The sequence below is a fragment of the Aotus nancymaae genome, unplaced genomic scaffold (assembly GCF_030222135.1).
Source record: "Aotus nancymaae isolate 86718 unplaced genomic scaffold, 86718_ANA_hifiasm-v0.15.2.pri h1tg000004l, whole genome shotgun sequence".
Lineage (NCBI taxonomy): Eukaryota > Metazoa > Chordata > Mammalia > Primates > Aotidae > Aotus > Aotus nancymaae.
Window position 1 is genome coordinate 13,718,304 of NW_026988415.1, and position 19,944 is coordinate 13,738,247.

A 19,944-nucleotide genomic window follows, 5' to 3' on the forward strand; every position below is an offset into this window, starting at 1 on the left:
TATATTCTGCACCTACTGCCTTTCCCCACCGCCCCAGCCCCGCCCCTCGGTCCCACCTCCTCCCCGCCCCTCGGTCCCACCTCCTCCCCGCCCCTCCGCCCCACCTCCTCCCCGAAGGCCCCGCCCCTCTACCACACCCACCAAACCCTGCTCCTTGGATACACCCACCAACCCTAGACCCCGCCTCTCGGCTACACCCACCCTTTCGCAGGCCCCCGCCCCTCTCCCCACCCTATTTTCGCCACTGGCCCCGCCCCGCTGTCGCGGCCCGCGCTTATTAGCCGGCGTCCTTCCTCTTCGCTTCCGCATTGCTCCTACTTTCGCGTCTTCGTTTACGACTCCGTTGAGCTCCGCCCCTCCCAGAGAGGCCTCCATAGCGCAGGTTCCTGGGTTTTCGCGGACCTTTTTCCGTGTAGCTTTCTCCTTCTTCCCGGCATTCCTGTTTCCGCTTTCTCACGGCCCTCTGGCTTTTCCACCACTTTGACACTTGGCGCTCAGGACTTCAGTGACGTCATCTTTCTGCGGCGCGCGGACACCCGCAGGTGGAAGAAGCAGCAGCTCTGCCGCCCTTCGCTTCTTTTGCTGGGCTGCTGCTCCTTCGGCATTATGGCGCCGTCGCTTTGGAAGGGGCTGGTAGGCATCGGTCTCTTTGCCCTAGCCCACGCCGCCTTTTCCGCTGCGCAGCGTAAGTGCCTGGGGCACGGGGACCGCTCCGGTGTGGGATCTTAGGGGCGGTGTGTGGGCGCACTTCTAAGGGGCCATCAGAGCAAGTGTCCGATTAATGGTCCTTTGAGACCTTACAGTTTGGAGTGACTAAGAAAATCAGTGCAGGAGTCACCAGTGGAAGGTTCGGAGTTTGAATTTGAGGAGAGTGTGGCACCTGAAATTGCAGGAAGGTTGGAAGGAGGTGTCTGGGAGGGTTCAGAATGGGTCTCCAGGAATCCAGGACAAGTGATGACAGATCCAGCACGGGGCAGATTAGGCACAGTTGTGGGATTGAGGACTCTGGATGCTCATGGTCCCCTGACAACAAAGTGGACAATATCTTGGGCACTCTTGGGCTGTCCAGGCAAAGACTGAGTAGTTAAGTGACCGATTGCCTCAGGGGGGCACTGTGGTACAGGAGAAAGAGCACTGGACTGGGAGTCTAAAGGGCCGGTTGTTAGAATACTTGCATTACCGCTAAATCTGTGTGACCTTGGGCAAAAGATTTGTGCTACACTGAGTTATGAACTTCAGTTTTGGGTCGTTGGTTGAAATTGCACTGTGCTTAGGTGCTTAGAGATACAGCGATGCCCTGAGCCAGTTCAAAGTCTAGAGGAAAACAAGTGGATCAAGAAGTGATTACAATGAAGTGATATGCTAAAAGTATATAAGGATGCATGGAAGCAGGGACAGTCATTTTGGGTGGGGAACTGGGAGGTTAAGGAAAGAAAGTATCCTAGATCCTTGCTGCTTAAAGTGTGGTCAACAGACCAGCATCATGAGCACCACCTGGCATGTAGTTAGAAGACCCTCAGGCCAGATCTGTTCAATCAGAATCTGGGTTTTTTGTTTTGTTTTGGTTTGGTTTTTTTTGAGACAGAGTTTCGCTCTTGTTACCCAGGCTGGAGTGCAATGGCGCGATCTCGGCTCACCGCAACCTCCGCCTCCTGGGTTCAGGCAATTCTCCTGCCTCAGCCTCCTGAGTAGCTGGGATTACAGGCACGCGCCACCATGCCCAGCTAATTTTTTGTATTTTTAGTAGAGACGGGGTTTCACCATGTTGACCAGGATGGTCTCGATCTCTTGACCTTGTGATCCACCCGCCTCGGCCTCCCAAAGTGCTGGGATTATAGGCTTGAGCCACCGCGCCCGGCCAGAATCTGGGTTTTAATACGATCCCCAGGTGATTTGTATACACATTAGTTTGAGAAACACTGTCCTAGAGGAGATTAGGATACACTGGAGTACTCTGTCATTTTCTACACTAAGCTTTAGCTGTAGAATTGTATGATTGTAGGGCGAGAAGGGCTCTTGGAGTTCACTGAATTCCAACCCCTTAATTTTACAGATGAAGAAATTCCTGGTTGAATGTAGTGTTAGAATTAGGCGAGGCTTCATGCAAGCTAGCTAGGAATTGAACCAGATAGGAGATTAGTTAAAATCTACTTTTGGTATTGGTTTGATGTTTCTTTTACACTTGTCTTTATGACAAACCTGTAGGTTAAAACTTTAGAAATGTCTCTAAACACATTCTCTTTTAAGAGTCAATACACATGCACTCAAAACCAATTTGAGTTATTTAGTCCAAAGTAAGTTATTACATAGGGATTGTCCTAGGTTCATCTAGAATTAAGATTTTTGTATTTTATGTTTTGGGTGATGGGAATGCCTTGTGGATTTGCCACTGCAGTGAGACCTCTTTATGTATAATGCTCATGTTAGAGAGAGAGTAATATATACATTTAAGACTGTGTCATGTCAGATTGTGGCAGCAGATAGCACAGTGTGGCGCTGTGACATGCTCATCTTTGCTGTAATGAACTTTGTTCTAGTAGGGCACCAGTCATTTACTGTATCTTGTTTAATCCTCACCTCACATTATTCTCATTTTACTGTTGTGGAAATTCAGGTAATGAAAAAGTAGATACTGTATTTCTTTGATTTTTAAGACACCCCCCATTTTAACACTCTGAACTTGAGGTACGTATGATGATCACTGAGAGCTTCTTTAATTAAATGAGATTATAGTAAATTGAAGAGCTGGCACTGATTTAGGCTTACCAGTTTCCAAATCCTGATCCTTTTCTTTTAGTCTTTGCTGCCTCCTGAGGTTAGGCAGCAGCAGCAGAATTATAATTAACTGGTAGAGGCAGAAACTGATTTCATGGAATTCCTGTTCCACCACTGCCCCAGCGTATCCTCTCAGGAGAACCATTTTTATAACAGTATTTTATCCATACTGCGTGGTGATGGTGCTGTTTCAGAGTTGAAATTTTCTGTAGACTTTACCTTTTAAATAATTGTGATTTTTCTTTGATGAGTTAGTGAAAGTAACAGTTTGAGAAGTTTCTAGAATAATGAAAGGAAAATTATACTAAGGTATTTCTGCCTCATACTTGCTCACTTATCACTCTTACCCATTTTATAAGGTGACAAAGCAGGTCGTGATGAAAATAAAATAGTTCAGTAAGATAGGGCTGACTGCCTTAGAAGATAGAAGGTTTTGAGGAATCTGGGATTTGCATTACTTTATGTAGCATGTAAGTCAGCCACTTCTTTGGTATATTGATTCGCTTGCATTTTAAGAAAGAAAAATGAGCTACAATTTCCTTAATGGTATGCTTCTGGTTTATAGATCGTTCTTATATGCGGCTAACAGAAAAGGAAGATGAATCACTGCCAATAGATGTAAGTTGGTCATTTATATTCCATTACATGTATGTTTAAAATTAGACACATAGCTTATTATAATTTTATTACTGGTTTTTATTCTCTTAAAGTTTTCCAGACGTAAAATAACATCTGATCTCCACTTTTCATCACTCATTATAAAGCTCAAAGATTTGGAAACCTTAAAAGATTTCTCTGTTTGGTTTCTAGAACTATAGTTAAAATAGTCTTTCTAGAAGTTGCTCTGTCCATAGTATGGGATGTACTTAAAAAGATGATTTGGCTTTATTTCTGAGAAAAGTTCCTTTTTATGTAAAGGAGATAAAGCCAACACTACATTGTTTAGGGACATGCATAGGTAGTAAAATGAAAGAAAAAAAGTGGTTTTATTTTTTTTGAGACAGTGTTTTGCTCTTGTTGCCCAGGCTGGAGTGCAGTGGCGTGATCTGGGCTCACTGCAACCGCTGCCTCCCAGGTTCAAGCAGTTCTCCTGCCTCAGCCTCCCAAGTAGCTGGGATTACAGGTGCCTGCCACCACTCCTGGCTAATTTTTTGTATTTTTAGTAGAGACAGGGTTTCCCCATGTTGGCCAGGCTGGTCTTGAACTCCTGACCTTTCAGGTGATCCACCTGCCTCAGCCTCTCAAAGTGCTGGGATTACAGGTGTGAGACACCACACCCTGCCAGGAAAGTACTTTTTTTAGACAAAAATGATAAATATTCCAGCATCACTCACAATTTTTATCTTTATTAGATTTGAAATTACACAAGTATTAAGTTCTTTGTAAAAGAATCAAACAGTAAAAATTAAAACTGACCCTACACAATTATAAAAACAGCAACAACAAAAGAAAACTGGCCTCATTCCTTGACAGTTCCACTTGGACCCCCAACAGTTTGGAGTACAGTAGTAGTTCAGTCTTCTTCCTGTGCACAAACAACATTATGTATGTGTAGTTTTACTTAGTACAAACACTTTTTTCTTCAAAAAGTTATACATGTAGGCCGGGCACGGTGACTCATGCCTGTAATCACAGCACTTTGGGAGGCCGAGGCAGGTGGATCATGAGGTCAAAAGATCGAGACGACCCTGGCCAACATGGTGAAATCCCGTCACTATTAAAAAAAACAAAAATTAGCTGTGCGTGGTGGCACACACCTGTAGCCCCAGCTACTCGGGAGACTGAGGCAGAAAAATCATTCGAACCCAGGAGGTGGAGGTTGCAGTGAGCCAAGATCGTGTCTCTGCACTGCAGACTGGGACACAGAGCGAGACTCTGTCTTTAAAAAAAAGTTATACGTGTGTATATATGTATAGTTTTGTAATTCACTTATTACTTAGCAGCTTCAATCTTATTTTCATGACAGCTCATATAGAGTCTTGTTAAAAGTACCTGTGATTGCATTGTATAAAACAAGTCTTCTTGGTAGACTGGTGATGGGAATGTAAAATGGTATGATATATAATGTTAGGTTTTAATTTAAACAGGAAAATAGATTGTGGCTAATTTTGACTTTATTTGTCTATAATTAAAGATATGGTTGATGAGGCTGTTAACGCCTCCTATCACCTTTTTTTTGTGATGGACACACATACACACACACACACACACACACACTCTCACACACTCATGTCTATTTTAAAGAATTTTTTCCCCTGAGGTTGAGTCTCACTCTGTTGCCCAGGCTGGAGTGCAGTGGTGCAATCTTGGCTCACTGAAACCTCCACCTCCCAGGTTCAAGGAATTCTCCTGCCTTAGCCTCCTGAGTAGCTGGGATTACAGGTGCCTGCCACCACACCTGGCTAATATTTTGTATATATATATTTTTTAAGTAGAGATGGGTTTTCACCATGTTAGCCATGATGGTCTCGATCTCCTGACCTCCTGATCTGCCCCCCTTGGCCTTCCAAAGTGCCAGGATCACAGGAGTGAGCCACCGTGCCCAGCCTAAAGAACTTTTTTCTGTAATCTGAACATGCCCATATTCCCATGTTGGTTAAAACAAAACATTCAGCATTTTTGCTTGCTCAACCACTTTGGAAAGGCGTTTGGTATTGCCCAATAAAATTGAACATGTGCATACTCTACACTCAGTGTTACCACACGTGAACTGAGAGACATGCATATGAGTATTTGTGTTGCTTGTGAAAGTAACAGGAAACAACCCACATATCTAACAACAGTGGAATGGATAAAGTGTGGCATTTTCATAAAATGATATACAAAGCACAGTGAAAATTGGCCCAGCACGGGTGGCTCATGCCTGTAATCTCAGCACTTTGGGAGGCTGAGGTGGGCAGATCACCTGAGGTCAGGAGTTTGAGACCAGCCTGGCCAACATGGTGAAACCCCTTCTCTACTAAAAATACAAAAATTAGCCAGCTGTGGTAGCACGTGCCTGTAATCCCAGCTACTTGGGAGGCTGAGGCCGGAGAACTGCTTGAACCTGGGAGGCAGAGGTTGCAGTGAGTTGAGACCACACCACTGCAGTCCAGCCTGGGTGACAGAGCGAGACTCTGTCTCAAAAAAAGAAAAAAAAAACCACACAATGAAAATGTACTGACTACAACTACGTACTACACCACGGATGAATCTCACAAACGTAATGTTGAGTGAGGAAAGCTAGACACAAAAGAATACATTTGAGTTCATTTAAATAAAGTTCAGTATGGGCAAAAGTAATGAATATATGTTTTAGAGATTCATATATATTTAATAGCTGGTAAAATTATCAAGAAAAGCAAGAAACAGTAATATACAATTCAGGACAATAGTTAAATTTGAGAGGGGCGGTGAAGGATACAATCCGAGAGGGACATGGGACTTGAAAGGTACTAGGAATGTTCTTTCAGCTGGGTGGTGGGTACGTGGTCTTTTAGTTGCTTTATGCTGTGCACATATGCTTTCTGTACTCTATGATATTTAACAATAATACCTTAAAAATTATTTGTTGCTCTTGGAAGCAGGTAATATTTGATAATTGAGTTCTGAGTGGCTTAGTACCATTTGGTACTCAGTGATTTTGCTTATTTGAACATGTCGCTAGGTTTATTTATTGAAGCATCAGAAGTATTTTTGCAGCCAAGTCACAGAATTTTTAGATTGTATTGCATCTGAATCACAGTCATTTCAAGCAAGAATTGTCTCCCTGCTAGTGGCCCTGAGAGGACTACCTGTTAGAGGCGATAAAGAGATGGACAGAAAATTGTAAATGTTTATAATAATATTTGTGTTATTTAGTAATCTCAATCTTTATACTCACAGATAGTTCTTCAGACACTTCTGGCCTTTGCAGTTACCTGTTATGGCATAGTTCACATTGCAGGGGAGTTTAAAGACATGGATGCTACTTCAGAACTGAAAAATAAGTAAGTATTTCCCTTTTCATAGGTATTGAATTTCATAGAGGTTTGCTGTATTCACATAATTTAAAGTGTACATTTTCCGGTACATAAAAGTTGGTTTTGTTTCTACATTTTGATTACGCAGTTTGTGTGAATAATGAGGTAAAAACATTGAGGTGGCGTTTGATACCGTAAGAAAAATGGAACATGAATGCCCGATTATTCACCGTAGAATAAAAAATTATGTTGCTTAAAATTATTGGTTGGTTGGATGGACAGATGGATGAAAATAGATTTATAGAAAAATAATGCCTCCAAATTTTTAATGTTCCTCCTTCCTTTCCTTCCTTCCCCTCCTTTTCCCTTTTCTCTTCCTCCATCCCTCTCTTCCTACCATCCTCTTTCTATCCTCTTGTTGCAGCTTAGTCTTTGGAAGAATAAGTGGTTTTCGGTTTCTTCTCTCACTTGAACGTAGTCTATGAGATAAGCTCTGCCCCCAGGCCCTTTTCTACTACTGGATGAAAAGTATATTTGTTATTCTGCTTTCTTTTTTTCTCTTGGACTACTTCTAAACTATTTTCATGAGCTGTGTTTGCTTTTCTTTTTCATATTTTTACTTTCCTAAAATCATTCTTTAGCTTTGTTCAGTTCCATCTCTGGACTTTACCCACCTTCTTTATCCTGGACATGATACCCCTTTACAATATTTCCTTAGAAGGAGTCAGAGTAAACATTTATGTGTTACAGGAAACTCATACCCTTCTTTTACTTTTAGTTCATATGTACATTTTATTTATTTTTTGACACAGGGTCTTTAACAACCAGGCTGGAGTGCAGTGGTGTGATTTTGCCTCACTGCAACCTCCGCCTCCAAAGTTCAAGCGATTCTCCTGCCTCAGCCTCCTGGGTAGCTGGGATTAAAGGCACCCGCCAGCATACCTGGCTAACTTCTGTATTTTTAGTAGAGATGGGGTTTCACCGTGTTGGCCAGGATGGTTTCAAACTCCTGACCTCAAGTGATCCACCCACCTTGGCTTCCCAAAGTTCTGGGATTACACGTGTGAGCCACTGTGCCTCGCCCAATATGTACATTTTGAAGAGTTAGATATCAGGCCTCCTTTTTTGTCTAGGGGTATGCTTGGATGTTTAGGTGGGCTGACTGAGATTTGTGTTTGTATCAAAGGAAGAGTTCTCCTATCCTTTCCAGGAAAATAATATTGAGAAACAAAAAAGGCCATACACCAAGGTGTTGTGAAAGGCCATACACCAAGGTGTTTGTGAACTCTTTTCTCTCTCACTGGAAAGGTAGAAAGGATACTTTAGTGTCATCACTGCTTGCTCTTACAAAGAGTCTACCAAAAATCACAGGCAAGGGGCCAGGAAACAAAGAAGTAAAACAATGTCATTAGGTAGGTAGTAGAAAAATATGTGAGTTTGGATAATAGCAGGTGCAGAGGGTTAAAAGGAATTTTTTGTTGTACTTGAAAGGTTCTTGGAAAACAGATCTGTGAAATGATCATATGGTTTGAATAATGAGAGCCAAATGAGAATAATCAAAGCTGTAATCTATGTGCTACTTTTTTAAAAAGACTATTCGACATGGACTACTGTTAGATTTACAGGGGCGATTAAAGTTGAGCTAGTATTTGTGTTGTGATTCATAGGCATCCTGGAAGGAATGGCTGAATAAAAAACAAATTAGAAGCAGGCATGGTGGCTCACACCTGTAATCTCAGCTCTTTGGGAGACTGAGATAGGAGAATCGCTTGAGCCCAGGAGTCTGAGACCACCTGGGCAGCATTGGGAGACCCTGTCTCTACAAAAATAAAAAAAAAATTAGCCATGTGTGGTGGTACACAGCTGTAGTGCCAGCACTTGGGGGGCTGAGAGAGGAGGGCCACTTGAGTCCAGGAGTTTGAGGCTGCAGTGAGCTATGATGGCACCACTGCACTCCAGCCTGGGAAACAGAATGAGACCCTATCACTATTTTTTTAAAAAAGAAGAAATTTGAGAGCTTTATGCTGCTTTTGCAGGTTTCTTACTTTCTTTATACAGGAAAAGAGATACAGTATGAATATTATTTACAGTCTGATTTCATGTGTTAATACTTGTTAAAAAATATGACCCATAGCAAATTGATGATTCGTTAGAAGTCTGCTTATATTTTCAAGTAGGGTTTTATAAAGGTTTATCTAAAATTGATGCTTTTTTTCTTTTAAGGACATTTGATACGTTAAGGAATCACCCATCCTTTTATGTATTTAATCATCGTGGTCGAGTACTGTTCCGGCCTTCGGATACAGCAAATTCTTCAAATCAAGATGCATTATCCTCTAACACATCATTGAAGTTACGAAAACTTGAATCACTGCGTCGTTAAGATTTTTACAAATTATGATAAATAGGACAGGACACAGAGCTGAAATATCGGAGTTTGGGGTATAAAACACTCCTTCCCCCCCATTAGTATTTATATTGATTTTTCAGACCTACTTTAGGAAAAACCATGCCCCTTGTTTATATACTGTTAATTCAATCATTAATGCGGTGTAAGTTATATGTGAAATGGGTCTTTGGTATTTCATATAGGAAATTTCTTTTTTTCATTTAAAACAAATCCACATCTTTTGTAAAAGCCACTGTTTTGAACACATTTCCTTGAAAACTCTTGGTGTTTTTTTGATTATTTATTTTCTTAGATGTCTTTTCTTTTGCACTACAGTGTTTGGAATCCTTTTGGAAATACTCTGTGATTACTGCATTTTGCAGCATGAATTATGGTAAAATGGTCTTCAGTTCTTAACAAATGAATTTCCCTAATGAGACCAAAATGGTGATTGAACAGTTTTTCTTGTGTCCCTAAAAAGTGGCTGTGCTTCAGAAGTACTTGCCAGTTTTTAATTTGTGTGTGACTTTTCACCCCACCCTGCTCCCATATGCCTTCTACCATTGGCTGTCTTGTTTCATCACTTCTCTGAGGTTCTGTGTGTAGCGGGCAATGTGTGTGTCAGAAATTCTTTGTCAGAACAAATATATTTAACAAGCTCAACTTGCTGTAAAGCTACTTGTGTTCTCCTTTGTCTGTAAAAATTTCCGTAATTGATTATATAGTGTAAGAGTAGTTGAAGACTAGTTGAAGACCTTTTGTGATTTCATTATCTTGCCTATGTAGAAGAAAAATCATTAAGGAAAATTGTCATTAGCCGGTTTAACTGATTTAAAATCTGTTTATTTCATACTAAACTAGTGAATAAGTGAAATAAAGGAAACTTGCCATTAATCTAAAGACAGACTTCAAAGGAATTTGGGCCAAATATATTCTCAATATTTGGACTAATGTTTTGAGAAAAATCAGGTCATTTAAGAAATTGTTTTGTAGTTTCTGATTTATAGCAGGCTTCAAGTTTTCCATCTTCACTATATGGTGCTGAAAGTGAGGATGAGGATACAGAGTTGATATTTTTAGAAACAGTAATTTTACTTTCAAGGAAATTGGCTAGCTCTTGGAGCTAGAGAGCAGTAGGAAGCTCAACATTTCTTTGTAGAGAACGTTGCTTTTATTGGATTGTACAGGTGTAAAAACACTGCTTTTATTGAATTGTATAGGTGTAAAGGGAATAACCGTATGTGTGTTTTAAAAGCAAATGTGCTTTAAGCACAAGTCATAAGATGCCATTGCACTTGTGGACATGTTTTTGCTATTAGAGATGAGCCTCAGCTCCTCTCTTCTGACTGGTAACACATAGCCCCAAAGCATGAGGTTATTTTTTCATTGGGTTTTTATTCTTGTTGTTTAGTTTTGGTTTGTTATGCCAACCAGTCTGTGGAACATTGATTCTGCTCTTTAATGAGAACAAAGTTAGAAATCTGATAACCTAAAATAATTTAGAAATGAATTAAAATGTGAAATCAGGGGTTAAAGTGATGATAACTTAAAACAGCATGCAAGAAACAAGCTCGTTCCATCAGACTTGGCTACTGTTTCCTCAGGAATGATTTGGTTTGGAAGAGCCTCTTGTTTCCTTCTCTTTGGGGGCTGTCTTCCTTTCTTAGTGTGTTTGTAACATTACTGAGATGACATTCATATACCTTACAATTCACCCATTTTAAGGGTACAATTCAGTGGTTTTTAGTGTATTCACAAAGTTGTGTAACCATGACCACAGTCAGTTTGAGAATATTTTGTTACCCCAAAAAGAAACACTGCATCTTTGAGCAGTCACCTCTCATTTTCTCCCAGTGCCCACCCCCTAGCCCCTGGCAACCACTAATCTATTTCTCTCTCTGTAGATTTGCCTATTCTGTTCATTTCATATAAATGGAGTTCTACAATATTTGGTCTTTTTGAACTGGCTTCCCAAAAGTAGTTTTCTATATGGAGTGAATTCTCATCTTGAGAACTGTTATTGCTGTGAAAGGGAGTGGTTGGTAGAAATCAATAGATTTCAGGCAGGAGGGCCACATACCTAACAGGTTTTTCTCTGTGAATCTTAAGCTAATAGTTTTTTCTCATAAGGAAGCATTCATCATATACTACTACTTAGAGTATTGTGGCTAGTCTCTAGAATGGATGTTGAAATCTTTGCCTGCACAGTCAGGAAGAGTCCTGCTAAAAATCAGGCCAAGTCACTTGGCAAATAATTGACAAAGTAGCTTTCAGTTGTGTCTGTCTTTGCTAGCAGCTTGTATACCTTGGGCCAGGTGAGCTCCCCAAATTTCTTTTTTCATTTACACCAATGAGTTTCTGCTGTCTTTTTCAAGTATGTACCATAGGACTTAAAGGTGATTCGGATGCATTGTAACATTGCTAAATGTACTAAGTACAGAATTTTATTTACAGTACCATGAGACAGTCAATTATTGCCTAGGATAGTTCAAAAATAGGATAATGTGAGCTAGTTAAGCCTTCACTTGACTAATGTTCAGAGGTGTGTACCAGTCAAGGCTCTTTAAAATATAGGAAGACTCAATAACCAGGGAACCAGCCAAATACTGTGCAGCCGCAGAATATGCATAGCAGTGAATCTTGGAGACTATTATGCTCTGTAACTCTCTGATGATTATTTCCTAAGCATTGTGGCTTCTCAGTGGCTTGAGAGCATCTTCCTGGTTGTATGTGGCCTGTTTTCATGATGTTTTGAGTAATGTTGTTTGTTGTGAGCATCAATGCCTGTAACACCAAGGTAAACACATGTTTTTGGGATATGTTTCCTCTCTTTAAATGACCTTGCCCTGTCCAATAAATAAATGATTGTCTCATCCGTTTTTGGTAGTGTTTTTTGGGTTCTTTTTGGTTTTTTTGGACTTTAAATCTCATTTCTTCTGCTTTTCTGTCCCCAGAAAAATGTAAGAGCTAATTTTATGACTGTATTTTTCTACTGTGTTGCCGTTTTACTAAATTCAATGTGCATGTAAAATCTTACTACAATTTTATGTTTTTAATAGTAAGAATGTATAATCTCGATGATATTTATAAATCATCAAATGCCCTTTGGGGTATAAAAATGTGTTCTTGAGCATCAGTGTCTAATGGTTCTATCATGAATTTGTTATATAGCCAAACTGCCATTAAAAATGCCACTTTATACTTAATAGGAAATCGTTATGATTAAAGCATCAAGGGAGCAAATATAAAGTTTAGTGAAAATCCTAGGGGACATTCTAAATTGCAAAACTTGGCACTTATCTACAGTATTTTGAAAAATAACACCACCGATATTCAAACCTACCTAGGAATATCTCAAAATAACCTGCTAATCAAGTGTTCTTAGGGGAGTGGGGGCAAGAAAGCTAGTATACGCACATGGCAAAAAGATCAGATGGTACAGATACAGAAAGGCATAAAAATTTGGCCCCTTCCCTTCTACCCTAATATTTCTCTGCAAAAGTAACCAGTTTCAAGTGTCTTGTACGTTCTCACAGGAAAACAATTTTTTATTTGTCAGCAAATTTGTACTTAAAAAGAATTCACGTGAAGGGAATCAGACTATATTCTTCTGTACCTTGCTTTTTTGCTACCTGTGTTTTATGAGATCACTCTGTATCAGTATATATAGAAATACCTCATTATTTTAAATGACTGTGTGGTATTCTAATGTTTGAATGTGTTACAAATGTTCAAGCATTGATAGGCTCTTTAGGTTGTTCCCAATATTTTATTAAATCACATTGTGATGAATATACTTATGCATATAATGAGTTTATATTCTACGGGGTTCCTAGCAATAGAATTGCTGGATCAGAGGGTATTTTTTATTTTCAGTTCAGTAGTTACTGCCGAACTGTCCTCTAGGAATCTTTGCCCAGTTTACTTCCACATATAATGTATGAGAATGATTATTTGCCAAACCCATGCCAATACTGGGTACTGAACTTTTGAAGTCTGATTATGTGAAAGTGAATAAATGGTATCTTGCATTTTAATCAAGGTCTAATGCATTTTAATGAAGCAGATGGAACACATTTTCATGTTCATCGGTTACTGATATTTCCTGTGAACTCTGTAGTCATGTTCTGTTTTCTATTAGGTGGTATGTTTTTTATTGATTTGTATGAGTTTTCTGTAAGCTAAGAAAATTGGTCCATTGTCATGTTTAATAATATTTTCCTAAGTTTTATTTATGTAGTTAAACTTAGTCTTTACGGCTTCTGAGATATTGCCTTGCTTAGAAAGGCTGCCTCTGCATTTAAGAATAAATTTGATCTATTTTTCCAATACTTTTAAGGGTTTTTTTCAACTTTTAAATCTTTGATTCATTTGGAATTTGTCTAGGTAGTAGGAGTGAGGAAAGGATTCAACATTTTTCTCCCTTCAATAGCTATGTATTCCAACCCCATTTATTAACTTTCCACACTGATTGGAAAAACCATCATCCTCATTCATACTGTTCAGATATGCTTCTGGGCTCTGTAGTCTGTTGAAAAAAATACCAGTCGTTTAATTATTTTAAATGGTTATACATTTTAATCTTGGGTATTGCTAGTCCATACCTCATTCTTCTTCAGGATTTTTTCTAGTTATTCTTGCATGTTTATTTTTTCAGATAAGCTTTTATATCATTTTGTCCAAATCTAAAATCATATTGATATTTTCCCTGAAATTTTATTTTGAAAAATTTCATATCTACAGAAAATATGAAGGAATAGTAGGCTGGACACTAGTATACTTTTCATTAAGGTTCACCATTTTTAACATTTTACCACTGTTGCTTTTGCTCTCTCCAAATGTGCTTTTTTTCCCCGCTCCTGATTCATTTGAGCGAAGTTGCAGACTTTATCATCACACTTCAGGACATCCCTAAATATGTCAGCGTGCCACTCCTACAGGAGTAAGGACATTCTCCCATTTAGCCACAATTCCATTCTCACAAGTGAAAAAAGGATCGACCACCTAATATTTCATATTCATATTTTCCCATGTATCCCCCAAATAGCTTTTATAGCTGTCCCCATCAAGGTTGACAAATTCCATTGATTAGTGTGTCTCTGTAGTCTCAACAGTCTACCACTTTTGTAAACTGGTATTTTCTAAACAATATTTTTTAGAACTGTTTTAGATTTATGGAGAAAATGAGAAGATAGTACAGAGAATTCCCACATGCCCCACACTCAGTTTCCCCTATTAATATGTTAGCATGAGGCATTTGACACAATCAGCCAATATCAATACATTTTTATTAACTAAAATCCATACTTTATTCAGATTTCTGTTGGTTTTACCTAGTGTCCTTTTTGTGTTCTGGGATTCCATCAAGGGGACCACATCACGTTTAGTCATCATGTCTTGGCATCTCTTGGTTGTGACGGTATCTAAGACTTTCCTTGTTTTTGATGATCTTGATAGTTTTCAGGAGTGTTGGTCAGGTATTTTGTAGAATCTTTCTCTACTGGGATTTGTCTGTTGATTTTTTGGTTATTAAACTAGTCCATACCTCATTCTTCAGGATTTTTTTCTAGTTATTCTTGCATGATTTTTCAAATAAGCTTTCACATCATTTTGTCCAAATCTAAAATCATATTGATATTTTCCCTGAAATTTTATTTCAGGGAAATAAAGTTGTGTATGTTTTTGGAGGAAGACCACTAAGGTAAGGTGCTATTCTCATCACATCAAGGGCAAATTTATTACTATTGATGTTAATCTTGATCACCTGGCTGAGGTAGTGTTTGTCAGATTTCCCCAGTGTACTCCTTTTTCCCCTTTCCATAGTGTACTTTTTGAAAGGAAGTCACTCTGCACAGCCCATGCTTAAGGAGTGATAATGTTATGCTGCACCTCCTTGAGGATACAGTATTTACATAATTGGAATTCTGCATGGGAGATATGTTTCTTCTCCCCCATTTATTCACTTATTTTTATGAGTTTGACTCATTTTATGCCTTGCTTTATCCTTTAATACTATATTTTGTTGAAATTGTTCCAGTTTCAGACATTGGTAGCATTTTCAGTTGGACTCCTGTGTCCCTTTGACATATTCCCATCATTGTCATTGTGGGTTTTTTCTTTGTTGTTGTTGTTTGTTTGCTTTTGAGCACTTCCTTTCTGGCACTACAAAGATGTTTCAGGCCTGTGTTGTATTTTTCCTTCCCCAGTTCTAGAATCAGCCATTTTGCCAAGGAGCCTGGTTCCTTGAAGAATGGTATAAACCAGTGTCTGGCCACTAGGTTCGCTTTTTGCTACTGATGTTTCATTGCCTCTAGGCCTTTTTAGCAGACAGATTAAGGAAATACATGTGTGCATACCAACCTATGCATTTATGCCTAAGTGTAAATATGTAACATCTGTATTTCCATTAAATGAAACGGGTTCATATTGATGTTCAATCCATTACCACATAGATTATTCTAACATCTTCCTTTGCATATTTGTAAACTTCTACTCCAACTGAGAAACGTGACTCCCACCATCTGCTCTCTTCTTACTTGAATTGTTTAATTCCAGTATACATATAAAGTGGCTTCAGAATTGTTAACCCATTCCCCCACAAGAAACAACTTTATCAACTAGAGCACAGTGATTATGTAGCTTTCTTGGTTGTTCCTTTGCTGCCCTTAATTTCACAGTCTCTACTCATTTTCAAGGTTGCTTAGGTCAGCACCTTTGCCCGCATCTCCTTCAGTGAGATTGTTTCATAAATTTGTAATAAGCTTAGCTTGTTTTGTCACATTCTATATTCTATTTCGGTATTCCTCTGACCTCCCAAATGGTTTTTAAAAATGTATATATATTAAGGATCACTTTTTGTTTCTGGAAGTTCAGTAAGTTTTGATGGATTCATAATGTTAGGTATCCACAATTGTATTATCATATAGAATAGTTTCATAGCCATAAGAATCCCTGAGCTTCATGTATTTATCCCTCCCTCTTCTCCTGAGCCTCTGTTAACCACTGAGCTTTTTTTTTTAATTGTATTTGGGCTCTGGGGTACATGTGCATGTCCTGCATCCTGCAGGATTGTTGCATCGGTACATACATGCCATAGTGGTTTGCTGTCTCCATCCCTGCCCCCTGCCCCGTTGCCTAGGTCAGGCATTTCTCCCAGTGTTATCCCTCCCCATCCTCCCCGCCGCCACCCCGCTGTCCCTCCCCTCCCCTCCCCTCCCCTCTCCTCTCCTCCCCTCCCCTCCCCTCCAGCCCTGTGAGTGTTGTTCCCTTCCCTGTGCCCAAGTGTTCTCATTGTTCATCACCCGCCTATGAGTGAAAACATGCAGTGCTTGGTTTTCTGTTCTTGTGTCAGTTTGCTGAGAATGATGGTTTCTAGGTTCATCTATGTCTCTACAAAGGACACGAACTCATCGTTTTTTATGGCTGCAGAGTATTCCATGGTGTATATGTGCCACATTTTTTTTGTCTAGTCTATCATCGATGGGCATTTAGGTTGGTTCCAGGTCTTTGCTATCGTAAACAGCACCACAATGAACATATGTGTGCATGTGTCTTTATGATAGAACGATTTATAATCCTTTGGGTATATACCCAGTAATGGGATTGCTGGGTCAAATGGAATTTCTATTTCTTGATCCTTGAGGAATTGCCACACTGTCCTCCACAATGGTTGAACTAATTTACACTCCCACCAACAGTGTAAAAGTGTTCCTTTTTCTCTACATCCTCTCCAGCATCTGTTATCTCCAGATTTTTTAATGATCACCATTTTAAGTGGCGTGAGATGGTATCTCAATGTAGTTTTGATTTGCATTTCTCCAATAACCAGTGATGATGAACATTTTTTCATATGTCTGTGGGCCGCATATTTGTCTTCTTTTCAAAAGTGTCTTTTCATATCCTTTGCCCACTTTTGAATGGGTTTGTTTGTTTGTTTGTTTCTTGTAAATCTGCTTTAGTTCTTTGTAGATTCTGGATATTAGCCCTTTGTCTGATGGGTAGATTGCGAAAATTTTTTCCCATTCTGTTGGTTGCCACTTTACTCTAATGATTGTTTCTTTTGCTGTGCAGAAGCTCTTAAGTTTAATTAGGTCCCATTTCTCTATTTTGGCTTTTGTTGCCATTGCTTTTGGTGTTTTAGTCATGAAGTCCTTGCCTGTGCCTATGTCCTGAATGGCAGTGCCTAGATATTCTTCTAGGGTTTTTAATGTGTTAGTTCTTATGTTTAAATCTTTAATCCATCTGGAGTTAATTTTTGTATAAAGTGTAAGGAATGGGTCCAGTTTCAGCTTCCTGCATATGGCTAGCCAGTTTTCCCAACACCATTTATTAAACAGGGAGTCTTTTCCCCATTGCTTGTCTTCGTGAGGTTTGTCAAAGATCAGATGGTTGTAGATGTGTGGCGTTGCTTCTGAGGCCTCTGTTCTGTTCCATTGGTCTATATCTCTGTTTTGGTATCAGTACCATGCTGTTTGATTACTGTAGCCTTGTAGTATAGTTTGAAGTCAGGTAGCATTTTGCCTCCAGCTTTGTTCTTTTTGCTTAGGATTGTCCTGGCTATGTGGGCTCTCTTTTGGTTCCATATGAAGTTTAAAGTGGTTTTTTCCAGTTCTGTGAAGAAGGTCAATGGTAGCTTGATGGGGATAGCATTGAATCTATAAATTACTTTGGGCAGTATGGCCATTTTCACAATATTAGTTCTTCCTAACCATGAGCATGGAATGTTTTTCCATCTGTTTGTGTCCTCTTATTTCGCTGATCAGTAACAACTGATCTTTTTAGTGTCCCTACATTTTTGCTTTTTCTAGAATGTCATGTAGTTGGAATCAGGCAGTATGTAGTCTTTTTAGATTGGCTTCTTTCACTTAGCAATATGCATTCAGGGTTCCTCCATTTCTCTCTGTAGTTGGATAATTCATTTTTTCTTAACTCTGAATAATAGTTTATTGTATGGATGTTCCTACAGTTTCTTTATCCATTCACCTATTGAAGGACATCTTGGTTGCTGCCAGTTGTTGCTGGTTATTAATAAAGCTCTGTAAACATTCACATGCAGGTTTTTGTGTGGACATGATTTTTCAAATTGGTTGAGTGTAAATACCGAGGAGCAGAATTGCTGGGTTGTATAAGATTATGTTCAGCTTTGTAAGAAATTGCCAGGCAGGGTGCAATGGCTCACACCTGTAATCCCAGTACCCTGAAAGGTCAAGATGGGTGATCATTTGAGCCCAGAAGTTTGAGACCAGCCTGGGTGATATGGTGAAACCCTGTCTCTACACAAAATAAAATTAAAAAAAAAAATAGCCAGGAATGGTGGTGCATGTCTGTAGTCCCAGCCAGTTGGAGACTGAAGTGGGAGGATTGCTTGAGTTCAAGGCAGCAGTGACCCGTGTTGGCGCCACTGCACTCCAGCCTGGGTGACAGAGTGAGACCCTGTGTAAAAAAAAGTAGCCAAACTACCATTCAAAGTGGCTGTACCATTTTGCATTCCTATCAGCAATGAACAAGAATTCCTCTTGCTCCATGTCTTTGCCACCAATTGGTATTGTCAGTTTTTAAATTTTAGCTATTAATAGGTGTGTAGTGCTATTTCTTTGTTTTAATTTTTCAGTTCTTTAACAACAAATTATGTTAAGCATCTTATGTGCTTATCTGCCATCTGTATTTCTCCTGTGATGAGATATGTGTTCAGGTCTTTTGCCCATTTTAAAATTGGGTTGTTTGCTTAATTGTTGAGTTGTAAGTTGTAAGACTTCTTTATATATTTTGAATACAAGTCCTTTACAGACGTGTGTTTTGCAAATATTTTCTCCTGGTCAGTGGCTTGTCTTTTCATTCTTATAACAGTGTCTATCACACAGAAATTTTCATTGTAGTAAAGTTCAACTTATTGAGTTTCTCTTTCATGGATCATGCTTTTGGTGTTGAAATTAAAATTTCACTTCCAAACCTAAGCTCATCTAGATTTTCTCCTATGTTTTTTTACAGATGTTTTGTAGTTTTTCATTTACATTTAGATCTGTAATCCAGTTTAAGGTAATTTTTGCAAAAGGTATAAATAAGATCCATGTCTAGGTTCATTTTTATTTCATATGGCCATCCACTTGTCCCAGAAACATTTGTTGAGAAGACTATGCTTTTTTCATTGCTTTGCTTTTGTTCCTTTGTCAAAAACCAATTGACTGCATATGTGTGGATCTATTTCTGGGCTATCTACTTTGTTCCATTGGTCAGTGTGTCTATTGCCAGTTTCACAGTGTCTTGATCATTGTACGTTTACACTGTCTCTTGAAATTCGGTACTAAGAATACACCAACTTTGTTGTTATTTTTTAGTATTGTGTTGGCTATTCAGCATCATTCCTCTTTCCTTAGAAGGTTTATATTCTGTTTGTCAGTATCTGTAAGATAGTTTTCTGGGATTTTGATGCTGATTGCTTTGAATCTGTAGATCCCTCTGGGAAGGACTGACAATAATATTGCATATTCCAATTTGTGAATATGGAACAGCTTTCCATTTATATAGACATTGTAGTTTTCCACATGTAGATCCTGTACATATTTTGTTTGGATTATGCATATTTCATTACTTTGGTGCTCTTGCAAGTGAAATTGCCTTTAAATTTTAAATTTCAATTTCCAATATTTGGGATTTAGGAAAGTAATCGACTTTTGTGTATTAACTTTGTATCCTACTCCTTGTTATTTTTAAAATTCAGGAATATATCTTGAATGTTGTCAAATGCATTTTTGGAATCTATCGAAATAACCATGTTTTTTTTGAACAGAAACTCAAGATTTTATTGTCTTCATAAAAGAAAAGATGACACTTATAACTGGA

At 39.0% G+C, this 19,944-nt stretch overlaps 1 protein-coding gene across 1 annotated transcript; it reads left to right on the plus strand.

Moving 5' to 3' along the window:
- Positions 1-293: 293 nt before the first annotated feature.
- Positions 294-13,142, plus strand: MMGT1 (membrane magnesium transporter 1). Its single transcript, XM_064360965.1, has 5 exons — positions 294-685; positions 3,341-3,393; positions 6,640-6,743; positions 8,940-10,292; positions 10,326-13,142. The coding sequence occupies exons 1-4, from the start codon at positions 607-609 to the stop codon at positions 9,097-9,099; spliced, it is 396 nt and encodes a 131-aa protein (XP_064217035.1). The 5' UTR covers positions 294-606; the 3' UTR covers positions 9,100-10,292; positions 10,326-13,142.
- Positions 13,143-19,944: the final 6,802 nt, after the last annotated feature.

Bases quoted from the DNA above. Each gene is read 5' to 3' on its own strand.
- MMGT1 (XM_064360965.1), top strand. From the start codon at position 607: ATGGCGCCGTCGCTTTGGAAGGGGCTGGTAGGCATCGGTCTCTTTGCC. The intron at 686-3,340 runs GTAAGTGCCTGG...TCTGGTTTATAG, and splicing joins CGCCTTTTCCGCTGCGCAGC to ATCGTTCTTATATGCGGCTA. The intron at 6,744-8,939 runs GTAAGTATTTCC...TTTTCTTTTAAG, and splicing joins ACTTCAGAACTGAAAAATAA to GACATTTGATACGTTAAGGA.